This window comes from Mixophyes fleayi, chromosome 11, assembly GCF_038048845.1.
Source record: "Mixophyes fleayi isolate aMixFle1 chromosome 11, aMixFle1.hap1, whole genome shotgun sequence".
NCBI lineage: Eukaryota > Metazoa > Chordata > Amphibia > Anura > Limnodynastidae > Mixophyes > Mixophyes fleayi.
The window spans coordinates 6353081-6375859 of NC_134412.1; the positions used below are offsets into that span (position 1 = coordinate 6353081).

Genomic DNA, 22779 nt, shown 5'->3' on the forward strand with positions numbered 1-22779 from the left:
TATTAGGAAATTTAGACTGTAACCCTCCAAAAACGTTTGGAGGGTTAAAGAGATATTCGTTTTTTTTAATTGGGGGATGTGTCTGCATATTGTGTTTAAAATGGCTCCAGGATTTTGTTGAGGCACCCAAGAACATAGTAGAGATAGACATAAAGCTGTACAATCTACAGCTCATAATGGGTTTAACTGTCTAATTACAACTGATTTATGTCCAGTGAAGAATGTTTTATTTTCTTCCAAGTCAATTTTAATGTGAGTTTTTAGTTGATTACATTTATAATATTTTTTTATTTTCTTTTCTTTTTAGGATGGTGAGTCCTTTGTCACTGCAGACTGTGGCCTTCAATGCAGGTGCCAAGCCGGAGGAGTGAGCTGTACAGCCGTTTCATGTAGTTCCAAGGAGCGATGTGATCTGATAAACGGTGTGCGAGGTTGCTACAAGGTGGAGAGCGAATGTTCTGTAAGCCCACAAAAACTGGTCACCTTTGATGGCCTCACTGGAGGGCCTATCGGAAACGGTCCTGTAGAGGTTTCATCTCTGTGTAACGTTGATGCGGCCGGATGGTTCAGAGTTATTGCTGACATCCAGAGCTGTGGAAAAGGAGTACCATCAGTTTCCAGGCTCCATATCTTCACTCGTAGCTCCCTAGTTACCATCTCCAAGGACAAGGAGATCTGGGTAAGTTACATGTATTGTGAAAACACAGCACTTGCTAAAATGTTTAATCAAAAGAATATTTAAGTAAACATATATCATACCATCATGTTAGACCGTGATTTCACTCACAGTTTAACATTGCTGTATAGGTTTCCTAGCATTTTTCAAGGATGCAAAAGATAGAAAACATATTGGTGCCTGGGTCAGGGAAGTTCATGAATGCATCCAATGTTGATTGACATGGTGTAGGAAAGATAAAAAATTGCACCTTCTTTACAGCTACTTTGAACACATCCTGATCCCTTAAGGCACGCAAAAATTTGCGTAAATTGTGTTCTTTTTAAAACGCACGTCCATATTCAACGACATGCGGATATGAAGAATACGGGTCTAGGTGCGCTCTGCTTTGACAGACACAATACACTCTAGGATACGTCCAATACAGGGGCAAACGCAGGATATGTAGAGGAGAGTTTCCACACCACGCCGCCAGTGGGCGTGACCAACATGATTGGGGGTGTGGCTATAATTTTAGACAGTGCTTGGCTGCTCTCCAACTCTTCCTATCCCCATAATATACATATCCAATGCTGCGTGCACTACTGTTAGGTGCACACAGCTCTCCTTTTTCAAGCAGAGCTGTGTGAAGCAGGAGCAGGGTCCACCCACCTCAATTACACAGTGCCCCAGGCTTGGAGGGGGGTTTCCAGGCACTAGGAACCCCCCCCCCCCCCTTGGTTTGCCTATGCAATACATATGTGGAATCTAAAGTCCCAACAGAACGCAGAGAAAAATATATATGCAATTACCATCACTGTTAATAATTTAGTTATTAATGATATTTAATATTTTTGATTTCTTTTTCTATTTTTTTTCAATGAAATACTTTTTTCAGGCTGTTATTAATGTCTGCTGCACACAAAATGCATTGTTACAGTTGCTCCTGATTGCAAACACATGTACTAGCTGTATACACAACCGTCATCACTATCAATCGTCACTTACACCAGTATTCTTACCCAATGTAAAAGGAGGAAGTGCAAATACACTCAACGCTTAGTGGATAGATCAACCCGTCTCCAACTACCTCAGGAGACATTTTCCTCTGCAGCCTCTCGTCATTTACAATATGACGTTAATAAGAACAGATTGTTGGCCAAAGTTAGGCATATGTGAAAATCTGCATTTTAATGTATGGATGGAAAAATGAATTCACGCTCATTGTTTGGAACATTATAGGTGAACGGGCGCTTGGACCGTCTCCCCGCTGTTTCTGGAATTGTTTCAGCCAGCGCCACGGGTAGCTCTGTTTTCATCCAAGTTGGCACAGACTTGAAGATTGAGCTAAGTAATGGTGGAAGTCTTAGACTGAGTGTTTCCGAAGGGCTGTCTAAGGCTGTTTGTGGAGCCTGTGGAAATGCTAATGAAGACATTTCTGATGACCTCAGATCTCCTGAAGGGAAGACAGTCCCTAACATCGTGCAGCTCATAATATCCTGGAAAGCTCGCGACCTTGACAGTTGGTAAGTAAACCCTTTATTTTTTACTTAAAATATTAAATCAATCCACTAACTGTTAACTAGCATTTTCCTTTAACTAAATTTAAATTTTCCTACCCCCTATAATCCTGCATATTCATGCCCTGTTCATTACTTTTTGTATTGACAATCTCACCCAAAAGTGATGGAACCGGACTAACCAATGATACAGACCACTTTGAGAATTTAAATCAGGCCCAATTTATATTGTTTTAAATTCGAATTCCTTCATGGCACCTTGCTACCATTAAACTAGGCTGATCTGAGCTTCTCAATGAGCTCCGCAAATTAATGTGATACTAAGTTTCTTTTTGTAAGTGTTAGAACTGTTTTTTTTTTCCTTGCGCAAACACTGTCACTGTGAACATAAAGCTAGGATGATTTTCAGGCATTAGTATTAGTAACAGGATCTCTGTATAAAATGTCACATTTCCGTTGATTATTACACAAGTGTGAAAATTCGATACTTAAAGATTGGGGGGCTGGCAAATTTTGCCATGCCGGCAAAAGGACTCTCCGACACTGATGTTAAGATGTCAATTAACAGACACACACAGACACACGCAGACACACACACACACACATATAAAAAACAGGTTCGATAAATGGACACACTTTATACAGAGCATAATTTCGCACCACAGTCTTCATATACCCGTCACTACTCAGCTTTAAGTAACTTTTAGTTGTTTTGATTTGCCCGGGAGCAGAAGTCGACTGAGCTGAGATACTCTGTGCTGCTGCTGACATTTCGAGTGCTCTGATTAGTTATAGAATATTGTAGCCGCCCCTACCTCCGGTTCTGCACCTCCATGAATACAATAGGCACTCTTATAGTGGCCACATGCCTAGAAGCAAAACAATCAAATTCATGCATAAAGAGATGAAATGTTAGATCTTACATTGGAATGGACGAACCAACCTTGGCTGGGGCCAAAGAGACACTCGTCTGGGATCACACATCGTTCACACGTTTTTAATTTTGATTTCCTTTCCCACCATGAACGAAATTAACATAACATAATGAACATAAAAATAGAATTATTATTCCATTTTGTTTCTGATGCAAGTGCAAGTCTGGTCAAACCCCTGTGAACTAGACAAAATTACCGGTAGTAGTTTAAATATTTGTACTATAATGTAGGCGATATCCACATATCCAGAAATAATGGAATTATATCACCGCAATTGTTTTGGATTCTAAGGGGGGAAATCAATTGGACGCGTTACTGTCGAAAGTAACGTGGTCTGCGCACTGTCGCTAAGGTAATAGGGCACAATATTTTCGTGAGTACGGTAATTTTAATGCTGATTTTTGCTCAGGAAGCCGAGAGCAGAAATCCGGATTTAAATGACCGTATGATCAGTTATAGTACGCAGGCTGCGTTATTTTCAAGAGTAACGCGGACAATTGATTTCCCCCCTATAGCAGGGGCAAACGCAGGATTTGCAGAAGGGGGTTTCCACACTACGCCGCCAGTGGGCGTGACCAGCATGCATGGGGGCGTGGCTATAGTTTTAGACAGTGCTTAGCTGCTGTCCAACTCTTCCTATCCCCATAATATACATGGGCAATGCTGAGTGCACTACTGTTAGGTGCACGCAGCTCTCCCTTTTCAAGCAGAGCCGTGTGAAGCGGGGGCAGGGTCCAGCCACCTCAATTATACAGTGCCCCAGGCTTGGAGGGGGGTTTCCAGGCACTAGGAAATCCCCCCTCGGGTGCCTATGTATAGGTACAGATCCTTTATCAAGATAGCCTATTCATAATTTGGAATTAAACCCAAATGACTATGTGTTTTATTAGTCAGGTGGGGCTAAATGTTATTTGGCCATAGTTTTCATAAGCAAACTTTGCATCTGAGGTCTTGGTGTATCTCACAAGACCCCTTCTTAAATTCTTTTTTTTTTTCTTAATATGGTCCTGGGAATAGGGTGAAAGTAGTGGTCCAGAGGTCTAGGAGTCCTTGAAAGAATCACTTTCAATGTCAGGTCTTAATCTTGACCGTATTATCATTTCTGAATTTTAGTAACAATTTAATTTTAGACTTTTTTGGTAATTGGTTTCTTTAAAATATTTACAATGCTTCGCGTTCAATGATTGGCCTAATTTTGTCTTTTTGTATTACTTGTTGCAGCCAAAATGAAGTTGTCGAATAAGCAAAAGGAGCTCCGTTGATCCGAAGAAATAGCAAATATTGACCCTTTGAAGATATGGAGTTATGTATATGACAGTATACAGAGCGATCTCTGTACTTAATGAAAATTGTTGCCTTTCCTATATTAGATACATTGCACATGTCTATGTACCACCAAATATTCATACATCAGAATTGAAAGATGTTTAGATTAAGTTTTGTTCATGGAGAAAAGTTTCAATGTCCAGCAGACTTTCTGTTTTTATATAATTTTTTCAGCTGAAAATGTTTTTATTTCATGGTTTTATGAATGCCATTCTGCAATTTAATTTGCTTCTATTTGTCTTTTTACTTTGTTTTTAACCAAGGTTTTTATATTATCCATCTAGAGCTGTTAGAGATGGCACAGAACTGCTCTGTACAATACAGTTGTTTGCACAGAGCTGATCTGTCATATCCAAGAGTTTTTGCCAGCAAGCCAGCACAGAGGGGGGAATTCAATTGGCCGCATTACTGCCGAAAATAAAGTGCTCTATTACCGTTAATACAGTAATTTTAACCCAGACTCAGGGAACCGCAAGCAGAAATCAACATTAGAAATTACCGTAGTAACAGTAATAATGCGCACTATTACCGCAGTAACGGTAATAGTGCACAGGCCACGTTTATTTCGGCAGTAATGCGGCTAATTGAATTATCACCAGAGTGCTGTATAACTCTCCAGTGAGGACTATATGAGGACAATATTCACACGTGAATATTGGCCGAGACTGATCCCCATTTTGCACATTTTTACTCGCTGTCTCTTTCAGGCATCTTTGCAGTCACAAAAGAGCTTAGTAAATTGGAAGCACACTTACGATACTCTCCCTCTTCATCTTACTGGGGGTAGCAATTGTGCAAGCTGACACATGCAGCCTAGGTAAAGGGGGCATTTCATAGGCTAAATTGCTCTCTATGTCACTGCTCTTGAAAATTGCAGATTTGGTGGCAGGCTTACCTTTACTAGGGAGGTAATGACAACTGCTATATTGAGCCTCATGTCACATTTTAGCAGGGAGTCAAGGGGGTCAGATAGATGGAAACAGCAGAGACTGCAGGGGTACGATGGCTTATGTGTTAACATAATAGCCTGACTGCAAGGTAACCTTTCTGGCAATGTCATTATCTATCACATAATTCAGAGATCTCACTAACTGATGTGCTTGTTTGCAATAGAACAGTTTGCTGGCGGTACCACCAAAAACATACAAAGAAGGGAATATTCTCTAGATAAAGAACCTTGCACTTTTTGTAGTTTAAGGAATTTTTTCTCTTTATGAACGTAATGCTGCTACTGAAAGTCTGATGCCTACAACTGCCAAGTACAGTGCAGCAATGAAAAAGGTCTATGCTCTACTCGCAATCCTAATAGGACAGAGTATCTAGTAGGTAAAAGCTGTTCTTATAGGAGGATTGGAGTTATATTTGCTCCATGTACTGTGACTGTATGTTAAATATAGATGTGCAACTAAATTTAAAATAGAATGCTAATTCTGCTTACTTGATTTAATAAAACATTGTTAAAACCATCCACTTCAGAATTTTTCTTCTTTCAGTGTATACAAAAATATAGGTTGTTGGTGTATTACTTAATAATAATTATAATTAAAAACAAAAATTCAAAAGTAGTCTCTGGCTCCGGTTTGCCTCTTATCATATCAAAAACATGAAAGAAACAGATTAGAAGAACAGCACACAACAGACCACCAATATAAAATACATTTAAATGTGTAACACAGATGGCAGAATTACAATAATACTGGAACTGATTCAAGAAGTCTACAATAGTTTATTTATGCAAACAAAATGGTAAAATCACTTCTTACTCTTAAAAACATTAGTTGACATAAGCTATACACAGTCTCGACATAACAGCTCTAGGAATCGGTGTTAAAACATGTTCTCGAATGTCTTACTTAATTTGCTATGCCCAACTATCAATATAATCTATTTTAGACTGATTTCAGAGGACAATTTCACTGTATTCAAAGGAAAAAATATATATTAACAGCAACTCCCAAATCTCATGTTTCAGGAACATAGACAGTCCCGATAATAGGATATATCAGCCACTATAAAAAATATCCACTTGTGGGATCTTAGCTTGGAAAAGTTGTGGTTCAATCCTGTGATGGTATGCATGTTGAGGTCATGGGGTCGTAAGCGGTGGTCACCCGTACTTGTCATTTAATCTCCTTCCACTGGTAACGATGTTGCAACATAGTTCCATTGAAATATGGATATCCATCTGTGTACAGTCATGACTGTATACAGATGGATATCCATATTTCAATGGAACTATGTTGCAACACCGATACATAGCCAAAGATTGGTGATATTATATCCAATGAGCCAAACAGTATACCCAGAACAGGGTTATCCATTAGGCAACCTAGACTCCTGCCTATGGCCCAGTGGAATGGAGTGGCCAGGTTACTCTAATCTGTTATATGTGTGTGTGTGAGTGGGGGGGGGGTTAGACAAAAGAGTGAATGGGCCCTAAATCAGTATCTTGTCTAGGGCCAAATGAGGCCTTAATAAGGCTCTGAGTACACCTCATTTTCTGTCTGCTTGCTCGCCCCATCTCTCTCTCGCTTTGTTTCTTTATACTGAACCTTATAGTAAATGGCAACACTACACATAAACAAGTTATTTAAATAATATAATATAAATATATAAACAATTTTTCTATGGGCAATTTCTGTAAAAAAAAGCTCCATTAAGGACATAAGGACAACCATTGTGATTTAAGTCACAAGACAATTGAGCGTTCTCCTCATCAATAAAGATGTGTAAAGACCGATATGAAGTGACACTATTTACAAAGCTCAGTACATATGGTTTCACAATGACTTTCTTATCATACTGTAAACACTGTTATTATGACTTAATAGAATTATATAAATGAGAGTCAAGACATCTTTTTTTAATGTTGTTATTTAATGTATATTTTGATCTTTTATTTGATTACTTTGCTCTACCAGTGCTGAAAAAAACAACTATTTGTATATTTTGTGCATGGAGGGAGCAAAAGCATCTCTGTAAAAAGTTATGGTGTCACTCGATTGCCAACACCACAAAAAAGAAGAAACAGATATTATAACAGGATTTATTCACATATAATAGACACCTACATCATCATCAACGTCACCTCAAGTAGTGAGTTGAACAGTACCCACAGTGCCGCCCAACTAGAACCAGAAGTGGGTCATTAGAAGAAGAACCTGCCTTCCACCATGTGTTGCGGGACTTTCAGTCAAGCTTGATGCGTTTCAGTGTAGTCCTGTTTACAACTTTATTAGCACAATTTTTATCACTCCCAAACAATTACTATTTGGGTAAAATAAAATATTATAAAGCAAATAGCCTGAAAAGAAGTGCTACTTAGTGGCCAAACATTGTAGAATTCTTCCTTGGCTTATCCAGTAAATAATTATTTAATAAACCATATTTTAAGGACAGGACAGTGATTTTTTTATGCAACAAAGAAATCCATATAAAATATATCACTGTAATAACGTTTTAACGTGGAAGTTGAGCTTACAGTCCCCAACAGAGCACTTAGTATTTATACATGAGTGCTCTCTGCTGGTGCAATTGAAACCTCAAAGTACACTCATGGAAATTTCTGTGAATACAGAGGTAAAGGGCACATATGACATTACATGACTAGCGCATGACATTATTACAGTATATGATCTTTCATCATTATATATCTGTTGTCTTACCTCTTGTCACACACTTTATCTAATGACCCAGACATGGAATCATGTATAAACATGAGAATTTTACACATCCCAATCAAAAAATTATTCATACATAAAAAAAAATTCCATTGCAAATATACTGTTGTTAGTTTTTATAATTTTTACTAAAACAATGTCAGTATTTTTGATAGGATATTCCATAGTTTGTACAATGTAGGTTTATCTATTTTAGCCATTTAAAGAGATAATCAAACACTTTTAGGGGTATTTCTATCCATATGCAGTGTGTAAAGATCTCACGATGCTCTCAGTTCTACATTGGCAGTATAAGCGCCTGCTCTATGCCAAATCATCATCATCTTCCTCTGCCTCCCCTCACTGCCTTGCCCTGCACTGGCTCCCTTTCCCCTACAGAATCCTATTTAAACCCTCACCTACAAGGCCCTCTCCCATTCCACCGCCCTTTATATCTCTAACCTCCTCTCCACCCACACTCCCACCCTCTCTCTGCGTTTGGCCAATGACTGTCGACCCCATACTGAATTCAATACTTCTCCCATGCTGCCCCCCCATCACTGGAACGACCTCCCTCACTCCATTCGTCTGTCCCCTAATCTGAGCACCTTCAAACGGGCTCTCAAAACCCATCTGTTCCTCAATGCCTAACAGCCATCCACCTAACCTTCTCCAGCCTTGTTCTCCTCACCTCCCTCTTCCCTGTCTCCTCTTGCGATTGATCCCCTCCACTGTCTCCTCTTGTGCCTGCTGTCTGTTTTCCCTCCCCTTAGTATCTAAGCTCTTACGGGCAGGGCCCTCTTCCCTTCTGTCTCAATACCATTTCTTCTTCTCCAGTGTCACTGTACTTGCTATGCTTATAGCTTTTTGGAGTCTTGGTTCTACTTATTGTGCTCTGTTTTATTCTGTACTGTCTTGGTGTACTGTTTTCTGTATTTGTACGGCGCTGCGGAAACCTTGTGATGCCATATAAATAAAGATTAACAATAATAATAATCATCAGCATGTATTTGCATACTTCTGCTACCAGGCATATATGCATGTTTCTGTAGTTCTCCATGAGCTGCATTTTCACATAAATGCCTTTACTGTACTCTGCTATATATCCCTTCCCTCCCCCAATCTGCCTCTTCTGTCATAAGGTGGTTCAAATACCAGATACAATCAAGACTGTATTGTCACATATGTATGCACTTACTTTGTCGGCATGCGCAGTGCAAATTTGCACAATTTACCCTACGAAAACTGTCATATACTCAACTCAGCATCAGGTCCCTTGTGTCCTGACTTCCATTGTGTTTGTTTATATATAATCTAGGATAGCTCTGTTTAGAGCAGTGTTTCTTACCTCCAGTCCTAACACCTCCCCAACAGCTCATGTTTTCTGTATTTCTTTAACCAAGCACAGGTGAGTTAATCTATTCAGCTGGGTCAGTATTTATCTCACCTGCTTCCACAGGCAGAAATCCTCATAACATGAGCTGTTGGGGAGGTGTGAGGACTGGAGTTAAGAAACAATAGTTTAGAGAATCTGGTGCCAATTCTATTTTGTTTCCTCAAAACACTTAGGTTTCTGGGATTGGTGGAATGAGCTATAGTCTGACAGGCAGATAATTACCTTCAGACAGAAGCAGCATTAGAAACTTAGACAGATTAGATAAAAGACAAAGGATGACACCAGCAAAAATTGCACTTTTTCCCATATTTCCCCTACTCTCAGCTATACTATGGACTTCCAAGATATTGACTCCACCAGTGCTGAAACACTTTATAATATGACAGGTCAGACCATCTTGATTCCACCATGTCTCTTGCTGCCTGATGCTCCCACAGAGATTTTAGATGACTAATGGGAAGTGGAGTAATCAGAGCTGAGATCCCACCAATTGAAGGGATTCCCTATTTTCCAGCAAAATGTAAAAGAAAACCCTCATTTTACTGTGAGTCTCAAATTGAAAAATTCTACCAGATCATGGCAAACAGCATGTCTGTGTCATCATAGAGCCCTCGTTTTAAAATATTCTGCCCAATTCCTGACCAAATCCAAAACCTAATTAATAAAATGTATCAGGTTAAAAGGATTATAATCCTTAAATACTAGCACAAATAAAAACAAGACAAGAGATACATAGGAAAATGACTTATTCAAAAAATAACGTTAGCACAAATGAACGATTCCATGGAGGCGCTGCATGTGGATGCAACTTTAAGTCTGCTGCCCTTCAGGTTGAACCATACATACTAGAATCTTCATGGAAGAGATAAACATGGATTTTCTTCACTTGCCAGAAAGATTCAAATTAATTTCTCACGTTGTATTACATAGCCTCTTCTTAAATCTCAGAAACAAATAATAACTTTGGACAGTAGATGGCAGTAGTAATCTAGAAAATATAACATGTTAACTGTATGTGCTATTTAATTTCATTTATGATAGTGACATTATATATATAAATAGCTGGTGACGATGATGATATATATTTATAGTGCTTATCTGATGGTAGAACAGAAGACAATGCATAACCTATTTCAGTCTTTTGTATGTGATCTTATACATACTTACCAACTTTTTTAAGTTGGTGTCCGGGAGACTCTCTGCAGCAGGTGGGCGTGCGGGGGGAGGGGTGCCGAAATCGAGTAATTTTGGCCCCGCCCCCGTGACGTAATGACGCAAATAGCGTCATTTGACAGCGGGGGGCGGGGCTAAACACCGCGATTCACCGGGAATCGTGGCGTTTGGGATCTAGTTCTGCCCACTTCACTAGGAAGTGGGGCACTTCCTAGTGAAGTGGGCAGAATTCGGGAGATTGCCACACTCACCCGGGAGTCCGGGAGACTCTCGCAAAATGCGGGAGTCTCCCGGTCATTCCAGGAGAGTTGGCAAGTATGGTCTTATATAATTTTTACACTTTCATCTGTGAATGTGAAAGCTTGCATCCCTTTCTGAGTCCTAATAATAAATAATAATCCATGTATATACGTTCAATCTCACTATTTCTTAATAGCATTTTCTGGCACTTCAGACACTTCCTAGCTCTGTATTGTGATTATATTATTGTTATAATGCAAATGCTGCATTCGTCACTAAGCAGCTAAACAGTAGGTATGACTTTAAATGTCATTATAAGTCATGTTGGGCTGCTTAGAATTACTGTTGAAACACTTCCCCTATGTCCTAGCTACAGATACAAATAGAACAGTGACTTTTGTTTACTCAAGTTAAATGAAATAAAGGAAGGATGTCCCATTTGTCACTAATAGGTTACAATGTTCTGTGCTGAATATCAGACACTAATGTAATATATCTAAAATTGTACAATCAGATGAAAATATAGCATGTATTACACAATAAATATCAAGCAAATAACAATCATATTTTTTAATAAAGAGGGACCAACTCTAAAAATTCATCTTCAGCAACCAGTGCCTCAACATAGTCACAAATTCTACCAAAAGCAAATCTCACAGCACCCTATTGTCAGAGGAAGCCAATGAGACACTGTTTGTTGGTTGTAGGAGCCCATCCCTCCTCCGTGTGTGGCAGTAGTACAACAACTGCGTATGAGAAACAGTATTTAATGTAATAATATACGTCATGAACTATTCTTGTTTTTTTCTTAATATAACGCGGCATAAACACAGACTGTGTGTATTAAAATGTCTAAGTTGCAGTTTGGTCAGTATTGTTTGTTCTTTGCATCACATGCAATTATGTTTAGCATTACTATTTAATATGTTAATTAGTAAAGGCACAAACTGACCATGTTCTATTGCAAGTCTCAAAAAGTCTGTCCTTGAGGGTCTATAGCTCTCAAGGTTCAAAGGATAACAATATTTTCAACATATGATCTACACATTTTAATGATATTCATTTGATCTAAGTATGCATCTTGAAAAAAAGGCATAGACTGAGATTTAGGAGCAAATGCAGCACCTGGGTTGATTGTTTCAAATTGGGCAACTCATTTTGCAATTATAGTGGAGAAAACTTTTTTTCTAGATAATCTCTGAAGTTACACATTATACACTTATATATAGAGTGGGCAACATTTTGGTGAAAAATCCACATAGTGTCAAACATCAAATATGTGCTACTTATGATGTAATGTGTTTTAGAATATATAGAATATTTACATTGTTGGGGATGCAAATCCTCTTCCTCTGCCACCAATAACTTCTCTCTAAAGAAAATTAAAATATTCCACCTTACAATAGTGTTATTGAAATCACTGAAGTAAAATCAATCCAAAGCCTTATATATTCCCAGGAAAATATTATTTTAGCTTTTTCTGTTTTCATCAAGGTACAAAGCCTTTGCAACAATCTGATCTGAAATTAAGAAAATGCAATTTGAATTCTACTGGTAATTACTACAGCCTTATTGCAAGTTGTCCTTTCACTATTTGTTTGTGAAACCTTTTATGGCTAGTGTTGGTTGGAGGAGTTTATTGTGGGCTTGATTGAAGAACACTGATCACATGTGTCTGTTAACCAGATATATTCATTGTAGAATGGCTGCATAGTTAGTGTGTATATTTTTATGTGTATAGATGCAAGTGTAAAACAAAAAATTTAAACAGCATAATTTGGAGTTATACCAGAGAAAACAGAAGAACATTCTGCCTATTAACTAAGCTACACAAGGACTACAGTCAGATTCACTTGAAACTCCATATTCCACCTCTGATGTCTTTAACTCACCCTGGCTATAAGCTCCATGCAGCATGAGGACTGTTTTGGACTCTGATCTTATTTTATTCTCATCTCATGAAAGTATGTTTTATCTGTCAGCTTGTTTTCAATGCAAAATCCACTCTGTTTAATCAGCCTGCTGTACTACTTGCTCAACCACTCCCTACCCATGCTACAGTTATTTCAGTTCCCTATCTCATCACTGTGCTCTCAGTTCTACTTAATGCTTTGTCTGCCATCACAAGTAGGAAGAATTGATACTGATTTTGAACCACTCTCCTCTCTCATGACTCTGCAAAAACTCAGCTATTCAATTACCTGCTCTTTATTACTCTCCATTCAACACTTCCACCCATTCCCCCACATGGCTCCCACATCATTACTCTATACCAGGCCTGTCCAACCTGCGGCCCTCCAGATGTTGTGAAAATACAAGTCCCAGCAGGTCCTTCCAGCTATCAACAGGTTGTCTACTGGAAAAGCATGCTGGGGCTTGTAGTTTCACAACACCTGGAGGGCCACAGGTTGGACAGGCCTGCTCTATACTATCCAGACATCCATGGATAAACTACATTTGCTGCAGCATAGCTCTGCACTACTTATCTGATTACACTGGACATTGTAATTAGGTAATTCCTTAATTCCCTCATTTTTGCTATTTGACTCATAAATCCCAATGCTTGCCAAAATATTTTTCTTTCGCTCTTTTCATGGCATTATCTTTAGGACTATATCATCCCTCACCCATCCTGCAACACACACCTCTGTCCACATTGCCCCTTCATTACTTCCCTCACCTCTAGTGAACACTCGTGAACTGTTTTCCTATTTAAATTCAATAACTTTAACAGCCTCACCCTGCTGCCAGAAACTAAAAAAACACACATCTTACAATCATCTTTCCTACCTTTCTTCCTCCCTGCTTCTATTACTGGGGATATATCACCTAATCCAGGTCCCCCTCAATTCTCCCACACGCATATATCTGAACACTACAGAAATCCAGCAAACCTTAAACGCATCAGCTTTCTCCCCTCTCTTCCAAAGTCCTTTAAATGTGCCCTTTGGAATGCACGCTCTGTTTGTAACAAACTTACCTCCATTCATGATATCTTCCTCTCAAACAACCTCAACCTTCTAGCAATAACAGAAACATGGCTCACGCAATCAGACACTGCCTCACCTGCAGCCCTTTCACACGGTGGTCTCCATTTCACCCACACCCCCAGACCGGGAGGCAGACAAGGAGGTGGGGTTGGACTACTTCTCTCCCCATAGTGCACATTCACAGTTCTACCAAGTGTCCCATCACTCACGTTCACATCTTTTGAAGTACATACTGTTAGGATTTTTAACCCATTCTCTATGCGTGTTGCTGTCATCTATCGCCCCCATGGTCCAAACCAACAATTTATTGAACACTTCTCTTCATGGCTCCCTCACTTCTTATCCACTGATATCCCCACCATCATCATGGGTGATTTCAACATCCCTATTTCTAATCCACGTTCCAATGCTGCTTCCAAACTACTCTCTCTAAGCTCCTCACTTGACCTCTCCCAGTGGATTGAATCTGCTACTCATCAGGATGGCCACTGTCTTGATCTTCTTTTCTCTAGACTATGCTCAGTTTCTCATTTCCTTAACACTCCTTTCCCCCTCTTGGATCATCACCTTATTAGCTACTCGCTCACCCCCAGTTCTTTACTCTTCCTAGTGTCAAACTCTTCCAAGCCTCCTCACAACTGCAGGAATTTCAACTCTATTGATTTTCAACAGTTTTCCACCTCTCTCCAACACCTTCTCTCCCCAATTTCTACATTCTCCTCCCCTGATCGGGCAGTACCCCATTTTCATCAAACCCTAGCAACTGCCCTGGATGAAGTGGCTCCAGCGACACTACATACTTTGCGTAGAATTCGTTGCCAACCATGGCACACTACAGTAACACAAACTCTACAAAAACTTTCTCATAAAGCAGAACGTCACTGGCGTAATTCTTGTGCCTCTAATGATTTCATCACATATGCTGATATCTACCACTCCTATAGAAATGCTCTGTACACTGCTAAACAAGCATACTTCCAATCTCTCATCTATGCTCAGGCTTCTAACCCCAAACGCCTCTTTAACACATTTAACTCTCTTCTGAATCCTCCTACCCCAAATCCTCCAACTAACATCAGTGCACAGGATCTTGCTTCCTATTTCAAGTACAAAATTGATAAGATCAGGCTTGAAATGGTATCATCTCCCTTGACAAGCAATCGGCTCAAATCCTTTATAGCACCCTCTGACACTCTCTCTTCATTTGATCCCACAAATGAAGAGGAAGTCTCTACTCTCTTCTCATCTTCCTACTCTACCTCCTGTCCTCTTGATCCCATTCCCTCACAAATTGGTATGTCCCTGTCTCCTGTGCTCATTCCCCCTCTAACTAAAATCTGTAATCTATCTCTTTCTACTGGTATTTTTCCATCACTATTCAAGCATGCAGCGATTACTTCCATTTTAAAAAACCAGAATTCTGACCCTAGCTCTCTCATAAATTACCGCCCCATCTCCCAGCTCCCATGCCCCTCCAACCCTCTCGAGGGAATTGCCTACACTCGCCTCACACACTTTCTTACAGCAAACAACCTATGGATCCTCTTCAGTCAGGCTTTCGCTCTCAACACTCCACAGAGACTGCGCTGACCAAGGTTGTCAATGATTTGATCACAGCAAAAAATAATTACCATTACTCTCTTCTAGTTCTCCTGGATCTCTCTGCTGCATTTGACACTGTTGACCACTCTCTCCTCATACAAATGCTACAATCCCTAGGTCTTGAAGGCACTGTCCTATCCTGGGGCCTGATTCATTAAGGATCTTAACTTGAGAAACTTCTCATTTCAGTCTCCTGGACAAAACCATGTTACAATGCAAGGGGTGCAAATTAGGTTTCTGTTTTGCACAAAAGTTAAATAATGTCTGTTTTTTCATGTAGCACACAAATACTTGATAGCTTATTTGTACACTGAAATTTAAAGTTGATATTTGTGTGCTACATGAAATGGGAAATATGAAATATTACAGCAAGTGTCCAATCCTTAGAAGAATAACCTGTCACTGGAAAATTTTCTTCTGGTTATAAGACAAGAGGTTTGTTAAACAGCTGCTAATGTATTTAATCTGACAGCATAGTGGACCTTTCTGTTACCCTGTTTCAGGGACAAATGCAGGATTTGTAGAGGGGGGTATCCACACCGCGCAGCCAGTGTGCATGACCAGCATGCATGGGGGCGTAGCTATAATTTTTAGACAGTGCTCGGCTGCTCTCCAACTCTTCCTATCCCCATAATGTACATGGACAATGCAGTGTGTACTACTGTTAGGTGCAAGCAGCTCTCCCATTTCAAGCAGAGCCGTGTGAAGCGGGGGCAGGGTCCAGCCACCTCAATTATACAGTGCCCCAGACTGGGGGGGATGGGTGGTTTAGGCACTAGAAACCCCTTCCTCAGTTTGCCTATGCCGTTTGTTGTCAATGTGAATCGATTATTCCAGGTCCCGGAGCTCATGTGTAACACTTTGGTACCATTTCGTACCATCTGGACTCTTTACTTGCTACTGGAATATAGATAATTCTGGTGATAATAATTTCTAACATATTTACAGGTATAAAGGTGTATAATTACTCTGTTTTATTTTTTTTGTAATTCTTTATTTTAAACGGTCAAACAGATGCAAACAATGAACATGATAGTAAAACCGTGGCACAAAACAATACAATAAAATCGACGTGTTGGGTCCAAATAGAAGACAGAATGTTTCCTAAATGGTAACAAAACAGTAGACTGTAGAGAGAAAAGGAGATGTGGGAAGCGGAAAGTTGGGAAGAAAATAAAAAAAGAGGCGAAGGGGAGGGGTAACCACAGAGAGTGAGGATATAAGAACTCGGAAGGGGAACATTGCATGGGTAACTCAACGAAGTATAGGGGGAGAATGTGAAGGGAGACCGCACTCCCCGAACATGGGTCAATTACTCTGTTTTCTGACACAAATCTCTATATTTATTTGATATATATGTAGCATAGACTATGTTTGCACACAAGTTTTTAAAGTATATTTCATTCTATTGTGTTTTTAATAAACTGGTCCTTAATTGGACATTGCTTTCAAACTATCCTCTCTCTTTTTGAATAAATAGACATATATTTCTTAATTTTTCTATGATATCTTGGTGCCCTTTATTTTGTAACAAAATTAAATCATTTGGTGGGTCAATGTTATTTATTTTTAATACATTGTTCATTTTTCTATCACTCTGTCTCACTGTGTCTATGCTGATTCATTACAAACAGGGGTTTACGTTATTTAAGAGTAACCTCCTTTTTACATGAACACAGGTTATGTAACTTTTATTCCTAAAACAACAGATAGCCAGACCCATACGTGAGCAAATGCACTGTACTCACTTCATTTGTAATCCATCAAAGGTGATGTGACCAGCATCTGACCTTATAATGGAACCCCAGATCCAGGAGTATGACCTGAGCAACAAATGCCTTTTTCACATATATCTATGTTAATGTACATCTGGGTTACCCGAGTGCCTGTGGGTTAGGCCAAGAGGCGGATTGGCCAATGTATGAAAAGCTTTACTCCTTGTAGATGGGGTACAATATTTCCTGTAGCCTCTAAAGTTCATGTGTAAGCAATATAAACTAATGTCAAAATAACTCAAACAAAACTCAGGTTACTTAAGAAACATATATTACAACTGGATATTCTTACACAGTTTGGGATTTTTTGATCATCTACAGAATCCCCCAGCTTATCATAAAGGATAATTGACAAAATTAAATTTTAATAAAACTATAATAAAATGATTAAAAGAATTGTATTATACAGTTTAAAGGTAAAGTTTCATGATTCATAATGTTATTTTCAGGTAGACTTGCTGAATAACACACAACAGATGTATAAGCAGACAGGTGTCAATGGAATCCCATGGATCGCGGATATAATCCTTATGGGCCACTGCAGAGATAAAGACATAGTTAGATAATACAATATACAATGAGGTAATGGCAATGATATAGTGGTACACGATGACATTCAAACACATAAGTATAATTATTGAACATTCTGAGTGAGAATTGAGACTAGATATCATATGTCCAATTGTGTTCAGACTTAAATGGCTCAAATCTTCTAACAAGGAATAGTGGAGGTGTTGCCCATAGCAACCAATCAGATCCTAGCTATTATAGCAGTGATGGACAACCTTATACACTTTGGGGTCCGCATGGTGCAAACCTCTAACCTTCAAAGGGGCCATAAATCACCCTGGAAGGGTTGATACATTTAGCCTTTTCTCCTACTAATACATGCAGTTCCTTTATCTGTATTGTGATTTTTAAAGGATAATTCTTTCTTTAATTAATATCTGCAATAAAACTAATATTTGCCAAAGAATTGTGTCTGTACTCTTGTTTTATTATTGTGGCCCCAGAAATAGCTTTTATAGGATCTTCTATTAAATCTTCTCTTAAAATTCTTTTAATAAAATTAGTTTTTTGGCATTGAGTTTTTTATTAAAATGCAGTGGGAAAAGGGCAGGAAGGGCAGCCTGATGCGCTACCGCAGTTATTTTGGCAGTTAATTACAATTAACATAATCCATTACATATAAGCATCCAATAGTAGCAATAAACACTATGGGGTCTATGCATCAAGCTAAAATCCACTTGAAGATGCTGAAACGGCTGTTCCCGCATCTTTTAAGTAAATTTGCTATGGATTAACTGCCTAACGGAGGAGATTTCACAGTAATCTCCTCCTTTTAGGCAAACACTGTTTAGCATCACAGTCCCCATAGATTACTATGGGGACTGCGGTGTTCTGCAATGCATGAAGCTTTGATAAGCTTCGCATTCCACTGACAGGTAACGTCATCTCAGGATGGCGTTACCTGTCATTTCCAATGGGATTTTTTGTTTATATTTGGGACAATCTTTTAACTGTATTGTCCATGTATGCCTGTTACCTATTTGTTAAACAATGATTGTCAATCGGGATTTTAGACATACCATATAGTAGTTTTGTTGTTAATTTTAGTTTATGGACGGATCTCTACATAACTTTTGCAAGGATGGTCAACTATTTACAGAATTTATGTCACACACGCAGAGCTACCACTGATGAGATCAGCATATCCAGATGACATTACTGTATATATGGCCACAAACATGACCTTACTGTACTCTGTCTGCATTTGCATGCCCCCACGTTCCGCCTCCACAAGTGTAAGGATGTGTAAGTACCAAATCTTCATAAGGATATCTGGGAACTATATTGTATGTACTGTTCTCTATCATAATAATAGTGTTCTGGTACACACAGCTAATGCATTTGGATAGGGGTCATAACTGTTGAGGTCATTGGGTAACAAAAGAGCACCATTGAATCATGGGTTATAGTTGTGTGAGATGCAAAATGTTGGTGTATTGATATAAGATTTACAAGGAAATTGCCACAGATACTTTTACTAACCAATTTTATGGATTTCTTCCCAAGAAACGGAGAACTCTGGTGAATATTTTCCTATGGACAGAGGAGATAAAAGAGGACTCTTACCATCTGACAAAATCTCTGGCTCTCCAAGATGCAATAAGCTGAGAAAAGCTTGAAACAATCTTTCCACTGGGATCCTGAAGATCGTCAGACTTTTTCCTGTTAAAATTCCCACAAGCCCCGCACGTGGACCCAGAGAATTTCGGGTTCACATTGAGGATCAGGTCTCCATTCTTGGTCATTCTAAACTCCATGTCTTCACCACTTCTTATCAGTACTCCTTCATCTGTGGACTCTACGTTCACATTGCTGGCTGCGTAAGGAAGACTAACTGGCCTTCCGTTCACCTAGAACGCAAGCAACAAATTACTTAATGGGTTAACGCAAAAGGTTACCTGTTTCACGTCACTCCCATAGTCATTTTAACCACATAATAACCTAAAATATGTACATTGTATTTTATCATTATTGAATAGGACATTTTACAGAAAAATTATTTACTCAAAACGAATAGCAGAGGTCCTTCATCAGACTAAAGAACAATTTATTCAATGAAGAGAGGAAGATTTACAAAAGGAGTGCGCCCAAGAATGTTCACTCATCATATACACCGGTGACAAGCTCTGAAGGTGTGGCTTCAGAGCATGAGCAATGATTAAAGAAGTGGTTCCCAAAGTGGGTGCTGAGGCGACCTCCCTGGGGTGCCGTGGCCAGGGCTGGTGGTAAGCAAGGTGGTTGACTACTTGGTAATTATTTTGGCTTAGGGGTGCCTTGAAAATATTATGGAGAACCTAAAGGTGCCTTGAACGAAGAAAGTTTGGGATCCACTGGTTTAAAGCAAGTAATGCAGATATAGGTCATGCACATTTCTTATAAAACTCATTTTTAACATCTCAAAATTAAGAGGTGTCCTTCTGCCCCAATTTACACTTTTTATCACTTATCTCCAACATACACCCCCATGGGTAAGGTGTGGGTCTTACCCAGGCCTTTCCATTGAGATTTACAGCAATGGAGACATCGTGGAAATAGGCATGAACTGCAGAAAGTGGAGATTCATCATCGCTTAGGCAATCTTGGGTAATCACAACCAGTCGGAACCATGAGACGGCGTCAGTGTCGCACAGAGAGGCAAGGTCAAATGTGTTGCCAGCCGCAACAGAGCCTGATAACTTGTCAAATGATATTAGGCTGCCCTTAGCACTAAGGGTACAAGTGCCATATTTTTCAAAACATCCTCGTTTTCCTTCCTGTAGGCCACAATACTCGGTATCTAAGCAGCTGTAGTCACTGCACACAACAGCACCGCCATCTTGACATGTGCAGAGTTGGTTGCAGCCTTGTGACAAAATTGATTCCCCAAACTGTAAAAGAATAAACTTAAATTACTTTTTTTTTAACAAATACACAGGTCTAATAAGCAAGGAAAGTCTAGAATGTAACATTTTGGAGTTTTTCTTGAGAGGTCCACTCTTCATTCTTATTAGACATACTTTGCATAAAAACATTCAAAACTGAAAATCGATTTAGAGACACTTCCAACCCAGACGGACAAAATCAAACGATTTTATATGAGTTAAGGAAAAGAAAAGTTCCCAAATTTTTTAAGAGTAGCAATATTTAGAAAGGTTTGTCTTTGCGGTACTGACCAAAACATATCTGTCAATTATTGTGAATGCATCGTGAACTTCCAGTGGTGCCTCATTGTTGACTACATAGTCAAAGTTTTCTAAAGACTTCTGCTAATTAGACATAGCCAGAGACTTGTCTTCAATGATGTAGCTGAGTATTATACTGATTGTGTATTTTTAATCTATCTCTCCCCATAAAAACAATAAAAATTATGTTAAAGTGATTTGACTGGTAGAAAGAACTTACAGTATAGGATATTCCATTGTGAAAACATCCACATTTATCCATGGACAGACAACGACCACCATCAAACAGATATCCCTCATTACAGTCACAACCTTCTGTACATCTTCCAGTGCAAACGGTAGGTGCTATGACTCCAGAACACGTCACGTCACATGTGCGAGAGCACAACTCGTAATGGCTGTTGTCTGTACACTCCAGTGCTGTGAGACAAAAGTATGACCATTAATGCAATGCTACTGCTACTTTCATATACACTATAGGCCTTCATCATTAGCAGAACATAACAGTACTTACGGCAGAAACTCTCTGACCTCCAGGATTTAATTGTGGCTCCGGAAGCCTGGCACGCAGTTACGTATGCCTGAAGGCTCTCACATAGGATCTGTGCTTGACCATCACTTGCACACATATCTAACAGACATTGGTCGAAGTAATCAGTGGCATTAACTAGGCCAAAGCAATCAGCAAACGGCCCTTTTTCAGCAAGCAAGAGTCCACATGCTTCATCTCGACTGAAGATGGCAGCCCTCAAGTCATCACAACCCTTGCAATTCTCTTTACAGCTGCAATCTACCTCTTCTGTGTTTGCATTCCAAGCTGCCCCAAATTCCTCAACGCTAGCGGACAGCTGCCCAGATGGCAGTCGGAGGTCATCGTTGGACTGACCATTGAAATCACCGCACAGACCACACATGGCACCTTGATACACACCGGGGACTGTAATATGAATGGAGTTTACTAGATCGTACAGTACAAGCAGCTGAAAGTCGGTCTGTAGTACTATATTAGCACCTTCCTGATTGACATGGATCTTTCCATCCTCCAAAACAAGAGGCAAAACGTGACTCTCCTCGTTAACCTGGAAAGAAAATGTGAAACATATATTATTAAAATTATGATCACTTTAAAGGGGCTTTCCATCTTAGATGGCTTAAATGTATTTGCTTCCCAGTGTCCTCATTCTACTTTAACAAGTACATTAACATCATGTTTTTTCTATGTCCTTTCTATGCTTTCTAGCCTTGTATCTTTATATTATCAGATATAGCTGTATTTCTATTGCCTTCTAATACCTTACAAAGCTACTGGATATGATAGTATACAATAGGGAGAGCCCGGTAGAGTTGGAACGTATGAAAGAGGATTGGAAACAAGCAGCTTTGCCTGATAAAATGAAGACACGGCTATTAAACAAAGAAAGTTACGGCAATATATTCAGTTACAATTTCAAAAAGCCTTATAAAGTCAATACACTCAAATTATCGATTGAAAAAAATCCTTTAAAACAAGTTTAAAAAGAGTACCTGAAAATATTTTGTAGCTATTTTTTTAGATGGAAATTGAAAAGTGCCATCATATTTTAAGGTCTATGAAGCATTTACACTTTTAAGTTTCTATCCTGCAGTAGAAATCTTTTACATTTTCTCCCCACACTTCTGAAGAATTTCCTGAGAGGTTCCGAATTAGGAGGGAAAAATAATGTCCCCTCAAGTCTAATGTCTCCAATATTGGACAATGCTTTTTCCCACTGAGGGATGTTATATTTTTGATACATTT

General features: G+C 39.2%; 2 protein-coding genes across 2 annotated transcripts in view; one reads left to right on the forward strand and one right to left on the reverse strand.

Annotated features, from left to right (window-relative positions):
- Positions 1 to 5902, forward strand: part of LOC142107444 (IgGFc-binding protein-like) — a 45306-nt gene extending 39404 nt beyond the window's left edge. Inside the window, exons 19-21 of the mRNA XM_075190879.1 lie at positions 308 to 679; positions 1898 to 2181; positions 4332 to 5902. Coding sequence (XP_075046980.1) covers positions 308 to 679; positions 1898 to 2181; positions 4332 to 4353 — 678 coding nt within the window. The 3' untranslated portion in view covers positions 4354 to 5902. The remainder of the gene's footprint in view (positions 1 to 307; positions 680 to 1897; positions 2182 to 4331) is intronic.
- A 10566-nt stretch (positions 5903 to 16468) lies between these two features.
- The window catches only part of LOC142107573 (IgGFc-binding protein-like), a 34118-nt gene continuing 27807 nt past the window's right edge, over positions 16469 to 22779 (reverse strand). The window contains exons 17-21 of the mRNA XM_075191073.1: positions 21517 to 22081; positions 21223 to 21422; positions 20328 to 20708; positions 19408 to 19691; positions 16469 to 17809 (exon numbers count right to left, since the gene is read on the reverse strand). Coding sequence (XP_075047174.1) covers positions 17800 to 17809; positions 19408 to 19691; positions 20328 to 20708; positions 21223 to 21422; positions 21517 to 22081 — 1440 coding nt within the window. The 3' untranslated portion in view covers positions 16469 to 17799. The remainder of the gene's footprint in view (positions 17810 to 19407; positions 19692 to 20327; positions 20709 to 21222; positions 21423 to 21516; positions 22082 to 22779) is intronic.